Source organism: Lolium perenne, chromosome 5, assembly GCF_019359855.2.
Source record: "Lolium perenne isolate Kyuss_39 chromosome 5, Kyuss_2.0, whole genome shotgun sequence".
NCBI lineage: Eukaryota > Viridiplantae > Streptophyta > Magnoliopsida > Poales > Poaceae > Lolium > Lolium perenne.
This window is the reverse complement of record NC_067248.2, coordinates 221,360,235-221,374,166: the sequence shown is the minus strand read 5'-3', so window position 1 is coordinate 221,374,166 and position 13,932 is coordinate 221,360,235. Positions and strand designations below refer to the sequence as shown.

Below are 13,932 nucleotides of genomic sequence, written 5' to 3'. Positions count from 1 at the left end.
AGGACGAGGAGGAGGAAAAGGAAGATGATTCAGATGCAAGGTGGACGCGGCTGGAGGCGGAGGAGGCGGCCGAGGAAGCGACGGCGGCAAGGAAGGAGGCAAGGCCCGGGCGAGGGCGCAGGCGGAGGCTCATTATCCGTTCACCGACAACGAGGAAGACCCCAATGACCACTCGTCGGGGAGTCAAGCTCGTCGGACGCATTGAGCGCCAGTACCTCTTTGGAGGAGGTGACGAGCAGGAAGCGCGTCCGTGAGGATGACAAGGCGGGGCCTTCAAACAAGAAGTAGCTAGTTTAAAAATTTGTATGTTTTGGCAGTTTATATGTTTAATTTATTTGAACTTGTTGCACTAATTTCAAAATATCAATTCTACTTAATTAAAGATGTGAGGACAACGATTTATACTTTGCATGGCATGATCAAACACTCATTGGAGATACTTCGCATAGGCAGCCGTGGAATCAATTTGGGAAGGGGTTCATACAAACTTTAACAAAATAAGTATCTCCAAAATATCAATTCTACTTAGAAATGCATCGGGCCGCTGCGGTTGCCTCGATGCAAACGGACAATTTACGTCTAGCGACCACTTCAACGTCCACGGGCCACGTAAACAGACGCACGTAGACAATTTAGACGTCCGAAAATGTCCTAAGACCTGAACACACACAGGAGCCGCACCCACACATGTCAACACAAAGATCACAGAGCCTAAGCTGCGCCAACAAACCTGACACGAAAAAGGGGGAACGCCATCAATCACGCTGAACAACCTGCCACGACAAATGGCCGATACACCTACACTCCTCTGGAAGATTGTGGCCTCACGCTGCAGTTCATCGGTGACCAGTACAAGCTGCAGGCCGAAATTCTTAAGGGCACCGTGCGGCTTCCTTCCTTCGCTGACTCGTGCTCCCGTCTCGTGCTCGTGGAGGTCGACGTCGCCAAGCAGGCAAGCAGAGCAGTGCTCCGAGGGCTCGCAAGTCATGGTCACCCACGGCAATGGCCACAGTGGCCAGGACAGCGGTGGTGACTGCGGCGGCAGTGGCTGTGGCCAAGAACGGCGGGGGCGGCCGTGGCGGCCACCAGGCTACCAGCACGGCGGGCGCGGTGATGGTCAGTACGGCCACCAGGGTGGTTCCCAGCACGGCGGACAGCAGGGCCAGCAATACGGTGGCCACGGCGGCCAGAACGGCTACCAGCACGCCCAGAACGGATGTTGTCATAAACATGAAAATTCGAACACGGCAAGTAGAGTAGGAGACGGTGTAGCAAGCCTGGCAATTTTCTGAAGTTGCAATATGTTAGTATTCGACTTCCCCTCGGATTACGAACTTGAACGCCGTCTCCTCAGTTCCCACTCCACATTGCAGTAGCGCTCAAGGTTCTCTGGCTCCCAGTCCGAGTTTAACTAGAGCTCGTCTTGCTGAGCCTCCGAAGCTCAATATATACCCTAATACCCAGCGCCACCTATCCTTTCTCTCGCCCTTTCCTCACCGCCTCGCTTCTGATGGATCTCCTACACCTTCCGTTCCCAATGGGTATCAGACGCTCCTATCCTGCTGACGCAGACTTCACCATCGAATCGCGCTGCGGCGCCCCAGACCCAGAGCTCACGATCCTCGAGAGGTCGCGTTTCTGGAGCTCCGACGACTACGAGGAGATGGGCGAGCTCGGCGAGGGCACTTATGGCATCGTCGTCGAGGCGCGCCTCCGCTGCACCGGCGCGACCTTCGCCGTCAAGAAGGCGCACCGCTGCGCGCACGAAGCCGACGGCATCACCTGCGCCTGCAGCGACGCCCACTTGATGCGGGAGGCTGCCTTCCTCGCAAAGTGCCACGGCCACCCTGCCTTCGTCCAGCTTCGGGCGATCGCGTGCGACGCCGTCGCCGGGAAGCTCGCCGTCGTCATGGACTACATTGGGCCCAGCCTCGATGACGTCCTCCACGAGGACCGCGGCAGTCGGCCGTTCACGGAGGCCGAGGTACGCTGCATCATGCGCCAGCTCCTCGTCGGGGCCGAGCACATGCACCGGCGCCGCGTCGTGCACCGCGACATCAAGCCGGAGAACGTACTCGTCGGCCACGGTGGCATCGAGGACGTCAAGCTGTGCGACCTAGGACTCGCTGTGTCCATGGACGAGAGCCCGCCATATGGGAAGTGCGGCACGTACGGATACATGGCGCCGGAGGTGCTCCTCGGGCAAACCGACTACGGTGCCATGGTGGACATGTGGTCGCTCGGCTGCGTCATGGCTGAGCTACTCACGGGAAAGTTCCTGTTCGACGCGGATGACGATGCTGAGATGCTGCTTGCCATCTTCCGTGTTCTCGGCGTGCCCTTGTTTACGACCTGGCCTGCCTACTACTCCTTACCGCTCGCCGGGAGACTGGTAAAGACGCCACATGTCATCTCCCGCAACAAGCTCCGTGAGCACTTCCCGGAGGACCTTCTCTCCGAACAAGGTTTCGAAGTTCTCAAGGGCCTCCTCTCATGCAACATCGACAAGAGGCTATCGGCAACCACCGCTCTCCGGCGACCATGGTTCACCTGCGCCACCGACAACGCCTCGAGCTTGAGTTGTCGTCTGACAAGTATTGCTCTATGATAACAAAAGTCGTAACTATCGAACCTACAAGAGACATGGTGTCTTGTGACTTGTAACTAGGGATTTGTGTAGGCAACTGATGTGGACGCGTTAGTTTGTGATGCAAGGATTAATATTGTAGTACAATTGCTATATATGAGTTGCTCTCGATCATCGCCTTCATCCGTAATACATTTTTGATCTTTCGCTGACATGATCCGTAAGAAGAAAAAAAATCACTATATACCACTAGGAATATTTGACACCTAGATCAACGGGGCAAGACCCCAGAAGACAACAAGTTAGAAAACACATACGACTAGTAAAAAACTTGATCCCAAGTATGCGGATCCGAGGGGATCCCTCATGAAGAACCGAGTGTCGTCCTTACAACAACATTGTTGCAATTCTAGGTGTAATTGGTATCATTTTAATATTAACATATTGTCTTTGTAGAAAAAATAAAGACTAGTAGTGCAGTTTTTAGTGGCATTGTAACATCCAAATTATAATATTTCGTGTGGTTTGAATTTGACCTGGCCGTGTTTATTAAAATTTCTATGTTTTCCTAGTATGTGTACTAAAGGCACAAGTTTACATGATTCACATGTGTTTTCAAACCACCATTTTGCACATGCATTCCTATAAAAATGTTGTGTTTTTCGTGTTTCCAATTTTTGTGAATCATGAGTCAACGGGAACCAATAGTTCAAGTGCTTGGACATTTTTTCGATAAAGGAAATATATTAATATCGAAAGATACCAATTACACTCAGGATCTGCAACAACGTAATATCCTAATGGCAGTACGGATGCACACAACAACAAAAAAGAAAAAAGAAAACTAAGAACAAAAAGTCCTTCTACGGTATACAACCCAAACAGCAACAATACATCCACCACCAAAACAACGCCTAAACTTCAGGATCTCCAAAAGCGACGCCTCCAAGAAAGGAATGGTGCACAAGCACCATCGTCGCACGATCAAAAGATCTTAGGTTTTCACCGTGAAGATAGTCCCCACTCTCAAAAAAAATGCCTTCAACAAGGTCATTGTCAGGCACGACCAATTAAGGCCAGATCTTGGATTTTCACCCTGAAAGGTAAGACTCTGAACTTCACCTCTGCTGCCACCCCCACTTGCATACTGCTGCTGCGAAAACCAGAATACCAAGAAAGTCCCTCAACATCACAGATACTCGGACCTCCATTGCTAGTCTTCCAATCCAGCCTTCATGATATTGTACGACTCTGATTTCACCATGGATCAGAATGTTATCTGATGGCAACACATAGCAGAGCTTCGTGCCGCTCCCTCCAGAACCAAACGGTCGGAATAAAAGTATGGGTGTGCATGACCGAATACCACCCGATCCAGCAAACTCCACGCATAAGGTGCACTGTTACATTCGCCGGCGGAGCTTTCCAGAACTTATCACTCCGGTCAGACAAGAAGGATTGGCCTCAGGAAGGTCACCATTTTCGCAAAGAATAACCCTAGGACATCCACATTTATTCGGTGAAGTGCAAGGCATGGGATCCCGTGATCCACCATGTCTCGCTGGCCACCTCCGACGGAAGGAGGAGGCCACCACCGCCAGGCCCGGGGCCGCCACGCCAGCTCCCTGGTGATGCGGGCAGAGCAGCAGGCTATCGATGTCACGGCATGCAATGTTGGTTCTATCTAATGGCATGCTAGGTCAGGAGAAATTAAGAGGGTCGACCACACGAAGAAAGAAAACATGCGGTAAGAAAGCGACAACCCATGTAGTTGTGCCACATCTCGTTCTCGGAACTAACCGACAAAACAATTTAGGGGTAAAGTGATTATTTTTTTTAAAAATGGATGGGTAAAGTGATATGGTACATGTAAAACTTATTTTAAGGGGTAATATCATTATTGGTGAGAAGGTAATATGAAATATTAGAGAGGGTAAAATATAACTGTGTGATTCGATGAACAATTGGTTCATGCATATGTATATCTAGGTTTTCCTGTAAATTCATTGCTTGTAATTTTGGTCAGATGTTATTGCAAACCTACTATCTTAAAAGGAGGTTTGAAATGATTGTTCGTTCGAGAGAAACAATAAAACACTCGGTAGTAGAATATTTAGAAAAGTGTATCACTATCCAAACTCACATATGCATATGATTTGGATGTATGGAATTTTCTTCCCGTGGTAAGGGACTCTTTGATTCACATGATTTTCAACTCGTGGAATAGAAAACAACAATATTTGAGTGTTATGTAACTTGTAAGATTGAAAAAGCACATGAATTTGCATCAAAGAGTATTCGACTTGTATCAAGAGGTTTGAGTGGATGAAAAAAAACCTTCAAAGTAGAGCTAGACAAAATTCATCAGGATACCAATTGTGTGAATCAAACGACTTGCATAGGGGCAATGTCACAAGGATCCGAATCCTCTGCAAACCCCATGAAACTCGTTTGAATCAAGAAAGGCCTAACACACATCAGACAAATCCTGGAGTGAAAGAGAAAAGGAAACCAACATGAGGCGTGCAAAATCACTAGAATGACCGAGATAACAAATACATGCATTTTCCATCTACCAAAATGTCCTTCATATAGTGTATACATTACATCTACTCATGCCCTTATCTAGCGATGGGTGGCTCGTCAGCAAAAGGTGCTGTCAACACTAAATCGCATGCCAAATCAGGCAGCATGCGCATCAGCTAGGCAGAGCTGGTTACAGCCTCAAGCTTCATTAAATCCAATGCAACAGTGAGATGAATCGGTGCACTTTCATCGTCTTCATTGCGTTCCATGCTGAACTTGTAAGTGACGCTACCAGATATAGGGAAATTTTTATCGCACCTTGCACCAGCTCCCCTCTTTTGGTTGTAACCAGGGTACTCAAATTGCCAGAAAGGTTCTTTCTTAAACATAACAAGAGAAGACTCAGAGGCTAGTTGTTCGATCTCCCACCTGTCGTAAGGATGCCCTGTCTTGTGGCTGACGTGGATTTCACCATCGGCACGAAGCAGGCCACCAGCATTGCGGAAAAAAGCCCGCAAGTGGTCCTTGTGCGAGCTACACGTCAGAGAAAAAAACAGTAGTAAGTTGTAATAAACCCTCGAAATACTTGCCTATAATTCAGTTGATTTGGCAAACTAAATTAGTTTGCCAAAAACAAACTACATATGGAAAAGAGGATGTACGCCAAAACCAGTCCGCATTAGCTTTATGATAAAACTGCAATGGGAAGATTGCGTTCATACCTGATCACATGGGACATGGTCTCACGTCCTGCGAACCCAGCATGAGGAAAATTGAAGACAATCCGATCGAACTGATCAAGTTTCAGATAGGCGTGGCTCTTCATCTCTGTCGCGTCGACATCATGCAAAACTCTGGCACCCATCCTTTTCAGCTCCGTTATATTTGGTTCTGCGTTGCTATATGAGACGGCCAGATAATCTGTCCAAAATTATTGCCAACAATCTCACTATAGATAAATGTTCTAATTAAGAGTGACCATAAAATGACAGTTGATATCGGTTCATCCCTATGTGCTTTATCTAGACTACTACAGTACTACTACTACTCCGACCGGAATAACTTCAAGAGTTGAAAGATCGAACCATAGGAGTTTACGGACGTAGCGACAAGGTTCTCGCCGGAGCCGAAGGCGGTGGCGAGCGCCAGCGAGAAGGAGAAATCGCCGTCGCCGACGGTCAGTATGCTCTGCTCCGAGGAATAGTGCTTCAGCCACTTCACCTCCTTTTTCTCGTCCTTCTTCCCCTCCACGGCGCTCGCCTGCACCACCTCATCCACCGGCGTTGCCATTCACCACCTCCGGTGAGAGTGAGGAAGCAGCTATCTGTCACTGTCAGTGTGTGTGTCCAAGCGAGGAAGTGTGTTGACTGGACTCAGACCGTCCCGGGGATAGCTTTTAACCTGCTGTACGTACTGTAGCTGGGAGACGAAGGGGCAAGGGTAATAGAGTACATGTGCTGCTGCTGCCTTTGGGTTCTGCTTAGCTGGCACGCGCGATCTCCTTGGAATGGACTTCCCGATAAAAAAAAAAATTAACTGCCCGATAATTCTTCGCTCCGCGCGAGCGCCAGGATCTAATTAAGCGATCAGTTTCAACCCAATTCGGAAATAACCGCGTTTCTCTTTCGTGGAAATAAACGTGCGTCGAAGTTGTGGACCACAGAGGTTACGTGCCGTATGTGATTTGACTTCTATTGCACGTGCACAATTCCCTTTTCGTGCGTGATACAAGTTTCAGAGTCGTACGTTATTTTGCTTCCTGTACGTGCGCAATTCCCTTTACTCGTTCACGAAGTAATATAATAACAATTCCCTTATTCACTTTTTGGGCTAGTGAAATTTTAGGGTTAAAAAAAGGGAGGGGAGCAGCATAATTCACTTGCAAATGAAATGAACTACGACTTGCAACATGTAATATAATAACAATTCCCTTCTTCCGCAATTCTCTTCTTGGTAACAAAAGAACGTAGGTGTTGGTTAACCTTCCAGATACATGTTGATGAAGACTAAATGGAAGGTTTGGTAACATATGGACTTAGGTGTTGATGAAGAGTGCATGTGAGGGTTGATAAGTAGGTTCCCTTGTTCCCTTAAAAAATAAAAAGGACCAAATTTGATATACAAAAAGAATGGAAATGGGTCGGTAACACATGGACTTATGTGTTGATGACTAGTGAATGTTTGGGTTGATAATTATTGTTTCCCTTGTTCCCTTAAAAAACAAAAAGTACCACCTTTCTCTACATAAAAAGAGAAATAAAAGAAGGAGGTAACAAAAGAGTAGATGGGTTGGTAAAACATTGAGTCACCTGTTGATGAAGAGTGAATGGGAGGGTTGAAAAGTAGGTTCCCTTGTTCCCTTAAAAAAACAAAAAAGACCAAATTTCATATACAAAAAGAATGGAAATGGGTCGGTAACACGTGGACTTATGTGTTGATGAATAGTGAATGTGTGGGTTGATAATTATTGTTTCCCTTGTTCCCTTAAAAAACAAAAAGGACCACCTTTGTCTACACAAAGAGAAAAAAAAGGAGGTAACAAAAGAGTAGATGGGTTGGTAAAATATTGAGTCACCTGTTGATGAAGAGTGCATGTGAGGGTTGATAAGTAGGTTCCCTTGTTCCCTTAAAAAAACAAAAAGGAACAAAATTCATATACAAAAAGAATGGAAATGAGTCGGTAACACGTGGACTTATGTGTTGATGAATAGTGAATGTGTGGGTTGATAATTATTATTTCCCTTGTTCCCTCAAAAAACAAAAAGGACCACCTTTGTCTACACAAAGAGATAAAAAGAAGGAGGTAACAAAAGAGTAGATGGGTTGGTAAAACATTGAGTCACCTGTTGATGAAGAGTACATGTGAGGGTTGATAAGTAGGTTCCCTTGTTCCCTTAAAAAAACAAAAAGGACCAAATTTCATATACAAAAAGAATGGAAATGGGTCGGTAACACATGGACTAATGTGTTGATGAATAGTGAATGTTTGGGTTGATAATTATTGTTTCCATTGTTCCCTTAAAAAACTAAAAGACCACCTTTGTCTACACAAAGAGAAAAAAAGAAGGAGGTAACAAAAAAGTAGATGGGTTGGTAAAACATTGAGTCACCTGTTGATGAAGAGTGCATGTGAGGATTGATAAGTAGATTCCCTAGTTCCCTTAAAAAAACAAAAAGGAACAAAATTCTTATACAAAAAGAATGGAAATGGGTCGGTAACACGTGGACTTATGTGTTGATGAATAGTGAATGTGTGGGTTGATAATTATTGTTTCCCTTGTTCCCTTAAAAAAAAGGACCACCTTTGTCTACACAAAGAGATAAAAAGAAGGAGGTAACAAAAGAGTAGATGGGTTGGTAAAACATTGAGTCACCTGTTGACGAAGAGTGCATGTGAGGGTTGATAAGTAGGTTCCCTTGTTCCCTTAAAAAAACAAAAAGGATCAAATTTCATATACAAAAAAATTGGAATGGATCGGTAACACATGGACTTATGTGTTGATGAATAGTGAATGTGTGGGTTGATAATTATTGTTTCCCTTGTTCCCTTAAAAAACAAAAAGGACCACCTTTCTCTACACAAAAAGAGAAATAAAAGAAGGAGGTAACAAAAGAGTAGATGGGTTGGTAAAACATTGAGTCACCTGTTGATGAAGAGTGAATGGGAGGGTTGATAAGTAGGTTCCCTTGTTCCCTTAAAAAAACAAAAAGGACCAAATTTCATATACAAAAAGAATGGAAATGGGTCGGTAACACATGGACTAATGTGTTGATGAATAGTGAATGTTTGGGTTGATAATTATTGTTTCCCTTGTTCCCTTAAAAAATAAAAAATACCACCTTTCTCTACACAAAAAAGAGAAATAAAAGAAGGAGGTAACAAAAGAGTAGATGGGTTGGTAAAACATTGAGTCACCTGTTGATGAAGAGTGGATGGGAGGGTTGATAAGTAGGTTCCCTTGTTCCTTAAAAAAACAAAAAGGTCCAAATTTCATATACAAAAAGAATGGAAATGGGTCGGTAACACGTGGACTTATGTGTTGATGAATAGTGAATGCGTGGGTTGATAATTATTGTTTCCCTTGTTCCCTTAAAAAACAAAAAGGACCACCTTTGTCTACAGAAAGAGAGAAAAAAGAAGGAGGTAACAAAAGAGTAGATGGGGTGGTAAAACATTGAGTCACCTGTTGATGAAGAGTGCATGGGAGGGTTGATAAGTAGGTTCCCTTGTTCCCTTAAATAACAAAAAGGACAACCTTTGTCTACAGAAAAAGAGAAAAAAAGAAGGAGGTAACAAAAGAGTAGATAGGTTGGTAAAACATTGAGTCACCTGTTGATGAAGAGTGCATGGGAGTGTTGATAAGTAGGTTCCTTGTTCCTTTAAAAAACAAAAAGGACCAAATTTCATATACAAGAAAAAGATGGAGCTAAAGAATGGAAATAGGTCGGTAACACATGGACTTATGTGTTGATGAATAGTGAATGCGTAGGTTGATAATTATTGTTTCCCTTATTCCCTTAAAAAACCAAAAAGAACCACCTTTGTCTACACAAAGAGAAAAAAAGGAGGTACCAAAAGAGTACATGGGTTGGTAAAACATTGAGTCAACTGTTGATGAAGATAGCATGGGAGGGTTGATAGGTAGGTTCCCTTATTCCCTTAGAAAACAAAAAGGACCAAATTTCATATACAAAAAAAATGTAAATGGGTCGGTAACATGTGGACTTATGTGTTGATGAATAGTGAATGCGTGGGTTGATAATTATTGTTTCCCTTGTTCCCTTAAAAAACAAAAAGGACCACCTTTGTCTACACAAAAAGAGAAATAAAAGAAGGAGGTAACAAAAGAGTAGATGGGTTGGTAAAACATTGGGTCAACTATTGATGAAGAGTGTATGTGAGGGTTGATAAGTAGGTTCCCTTGTTCCCTTAGAAAACAAAAGGACCAAAAATTCATATACAAAAAAAGATGGAGCTAAAAAATGGAAATGGGTCGGTAACACGTGGACTTATGTGTTGATGAATAGTGAATGTGTGGGTTGATAATTACTGATTCACTTGTTCCCTTAGTTAAACAAAAAGGACCACCTTGTTCTACAAAAAGAGAAAAAAGAAGGTGGTAACAAAAGATGAGATGGGTTGGTAAAACATTGAGTCAACTGTTGATGAAGAGTGCATGGGAGGGTTGATTAGTAGGTTCCCTTGTTCTCGTAAGAAACAAAAAGAACCAAAAAATTCATATATAAAAAAAAGATGGAGCTAAATAATGGAAATGGGTCGGTAACTCGTGGACTTATGTGTTGATGAATAGTGAATGTGTGGGTTGATAATTATTGTTTCCCTTGTTCCCTTAAATAACAAAAAGGACCACCTTTGTCTACACAAAAAGAGAAATAAAAAGGAGGTAACAAAAGAGTAGATGGGTTGGTAAAACATTGAGTCAACTGTTGATGAAGAGTGCATGTGAGGGTTGGTAGATATTTGTTGATCATGTTTTCGTGATGAAGAGTAACATCTCAGCTACATACACAAACACAGTACCAACTCGGTATCATTTTCGTTGAAGATTTTTTCAGGTGTAGACACACGCTTTGCATTTGTAAAAAAGGATCATACGCCAACATAGTAGCCTTTATTCAGCTACACACTCACACACACTTGAATTTTTCACGTACACACAGCAAATTCGTTGAAGATTTTTCCAGGTGCAAAACACACACTTTGCATTTAGTCAAGTAGTTCAACCCATTTACAAAAGCCTAGTATGAACATACACACTTCACAGAACACAGATCTGTCTAGGGTGTGTTTGGGGCATCACCACTCCAATCTATCTTCGGCTTCTTCTCCTCTGGCCACTCGTCCCACTGGCCCCCAGTAAAACGAGGAGGGCTTGTTTGATAAAACATGGGAAATCTCCAGGACGCGGCACTCCAATATTCATGCCCATCAGTGATGCGAGTGTATGTCCACCCTTCATCCCCACTTGGGCGCTTGGTGCCAGCCAATTCTTTTCCTTTGCTGCTGCTCGATGAAGAAGCCTTTGTGCCGCCCGTTGGACTGGGTTGCAATGCAGTTGGTGTTGCTTGCAGAGGTAGCCGGTGCAGCTGTCCATAGTTGCAGGCACGAATTATACGATACAGTTGATACGCCACAAAACCATCTCTGGCTGCATACTCAATATTAATATCATCAAGCGGACTCTTCTCCCAGAACTTGTGCTGAACAGATGGGAACTTCTTCTTCATTCCTTTGTAGCTACTGTCTATGAGGCTAGCTGCCATGTCAGCCATACCAGTCCTGTCACGATCGAGCTTGAACAAGTCTTAAAGATCAATGTGGCACTCAGCTGGTATCTCAATATTCCAACTTTGCTTGATTGCTATTTTGTCATTCCTTATGTCAACGCTATCAAAATGTACGCCGCTGCGTAAGAAATCCGTAAGTTTCGGACACCACTTCAGGCTACTGCAACATAAAAACAGAAGGATATAAGTTATGAAAAAATCTGCTTTCAACACTGATTAGAACACACAAGAAAATAAATGGAAGTTGACATATCATACCTAGACCATTGGTATACCAATACATGATTGTTCATCGACAGTTGAACAACCGCGATACGATAGTCATCTTCATATTATGAGTCACAATACTCAAAGTCAAGGCCCACGAACTTGTATTCCTCCTTGCTAAGCCACTGCTCGTACATGTCGACAATCTCAGCTGCTTTATGGTTGTCATCAGTATAGACAACCTCAATCTCAGCCGTATGTGCAAACATCTTACGGATTTTAGTGATGTCAGTCCTAACATCCACCTCCTCATCCGTGTCACTGCTTTGATTGCTAACCTCTTCTTCTTGGTCCTTGTCACTGCTGGGATTGCTAACCTTGCCTTCCTCATCCATTAGGAGAGGGACAAGGAGAGGTCAGTGGAAAAAAAAAGATGACAAGGAACAGCAAAGGGAGATAACTTGCTGCGGAGTGCCCTGGAGAAAAAGAATATATAGGATCACATTTGTTGGCTTACTGCTAGGCAAAGTAATGTGTAATAAAAACATGAACATAAAGATATTTACTCTACAAAAAAATGTCATACATAACCAAGTATAACTGTTGTGCATCTAAAAAATAACCCCAAATAACTGACGGTGAAGAACATCAATGAGCAGATTATTAAAAGAAAAAGCACCTTGGTGACTACAATGAATGAATGTTGATAATTATCATTATATGTACTTTGCTGCTGGCAAAATAACCTGGATTTCAGACCATTAGATTACCAAAAAAATATTGGATTTGATTTCTTGGCTTACCCCTAGAAATAAGAACAATGCATACTAAAAAAACATGAAGATTAGAAAGTTAAAATCTAGATAAAAGGTAATGAAAAATACATAAAAAAGGAGGAGAAGTTCTCACCGCCTAGATACATAAGCAGATCTCCGACAAAAAGAGATGAACATCAACAAAGCTCCAGAGAGAAAAAAAACCCTTTTGTTCGTACTTACTGTTCACCTACGAAATGTAAAAAACACTCCGACATCAAATAAGTCGATTCATAGTATAAATGGATGAGCAGAGGAGAATAGTCGATTAGGATAAGATTCGAACAACAAGATAAGAAGAAATTGCTTGAGTGGCAACTCAGATTCGGCAGAAAAAGGAACAGAGAGACATAGATTAGTTCCTCCAGCAAAAAGCCCGAAGAACTTGCAAAACGCTACAAAAAGCAACTAAAACAGAAAATGCGAAAAGAGATTAAGAAGAAAATATAGATCGAAAAGAGAGTGGATGGGCAAAGATTTGAGATTTAACCTGCAACAACGTCCTATCCGCCTGGTCTCAACCGCCTCTCCCACTTCTCAAGCGACCAGAACTGTAAATGAGAGAAACTGGACGCGTGGGGTCTCCGTCGGTTCGAGAAGACGCATGCTTTGTAGAATTTTTACTGGACTGGGCCTAAAAACAAGGGACGGCCCAAAAAGAGAGTAAGACACGCTAGACATGAAAAACAAGTTGATAAAACATTGATTAACGTATTGGTGAAAACTGAATAAGTGGGTTGATAAAAATAAGTGGGTTGATAAATAGTCTCACCCTCAGAAAAACTCGGAAAGTTGCGTCTGCCCCGCCCATCTCCCTCCCTGCACGACTGCCCCCGCCCATCCTCCATCCTGTCCTCCTCACAACCGCCACCGTCTCCATTCTCGCGGCCTCCAGCTCCCTTTTGTCCTCCTCGCGCTCCGGATCCCTCTCGTATCCCTTCTCTCGGCCACCACCGACTCGCCCCTACGCCCGCCGCCGCATGCCCTGCCCACACCTCCCACTACATCTTAGCCAACTCGACTCGGTGCCTTTCTCCCCTACATACCCCTCGTCCGGCCCAGCTCTGGCGAGACCCTCATCAGGCCCTGCATCGGCGAGCCCCTCAGCCGAAACTACTCCGGCGAGCACCTCAGGCGACCAAATTGATTCCAACCCTGAATTCCAAAACACATCAAAACAAGAAAAAAAAGAAATCGAATTAGAAGCCAATTACTTTCAATCTAGGATTTTGGAATATTAGTACAACTCAATCTCAGGGTAGGTAACAATAACACAGAAATAAGGGTTGGTAACAAAAACACATTACATGGCAAAAAAGATATGTGATGAGTGATTCAAATTGGTAGATAGCAAAATATGTTACAATCATAGCTTGTGATAAAAAAGAATTAAAAGGGATCACATACATACAGATCACTTGAAAAACACATAAGAAACATTGATCTCAAAAAAAGTTGAGGTACAAACATAGTTCAGTTACATAGAAA

General features: G+C 43.7%; 2 protein-coding genes across 2 annotated transcripts; one reads left to right on the top strand and one right to left on the bottom strand.

Annotated features, from left to right (window-relative positions):
• Positions 1-1,891: 1,891 nt before the first annotated feature.
• On the top strand, positions 1,892-2,611 carry LOC127298246 (putative cyclin-dependent kinase F-2). Its single transcript, XM_051328155.2, has one exon. It carries the CDS (start codon positions 1,910-1,912, stop codon positions 2,606-2,608), a length of 699 nt encoding a protein of 232 aa, XP_051184115.2. The 5' UTR covers positions 1,892-1,909; the 3' UTR covers positions 2,609-2,611.
• A 2,678-nt stretch (positions 2,612-5,289) lies between these two features.
• On the bottom strand, positions 5,290-6,403 carry LOC127304122 (uncharacterized protein At4g26485-like). The gene is made up of 3 exons (XM_051334828.1): positions 6,199-6,403; positions 5,836-6,034; positions 5,290-5,647 (listed from the first exon to the last, which is right to left on the bottom strand). Exons 1-3 carry the CDS (start codon positions 6,401-6,403, stop codon positions 5,290-5,292), a joined length of 762 nt encoding a protein of 253 aa, XP_051190788.1.
• Between the last annotated feature and the right edge of the window lie 7,529 nt (positions 6,404-13,932).

Bases quoted from the DNA above. Each gene is read 5' to 3' on its own strand.
- LOC127304122 (XM_051334828.1), bottom strand. From the start codon at position 6,403: ATGGCAACGCCGGTGGATGAGGTGGTGCAGGCGAGCGCCGTGGAGGGG. The intron at 6,035-6,198 runs GTTCGATCTTTC...AATTTTGGACAG, and splicing joins TACGTCCGTAAACTCCTATG to ATTATCTGGCCGTCTCATAT. The intron at 5,648-5,835 runs GTATGAACGCAA...TCTGACGTGTAG, and splicing joins ACCATGTCCCATGTGATCAG to CTCGCACAAGGACCACTTGC.
- LOC127298246 (XM_051328155.2), top strand. From the start codon at position 1,910: ATGGACTACATTGGGCCCAGCCTCGATGACGTCCTCCACGAGGACCGC.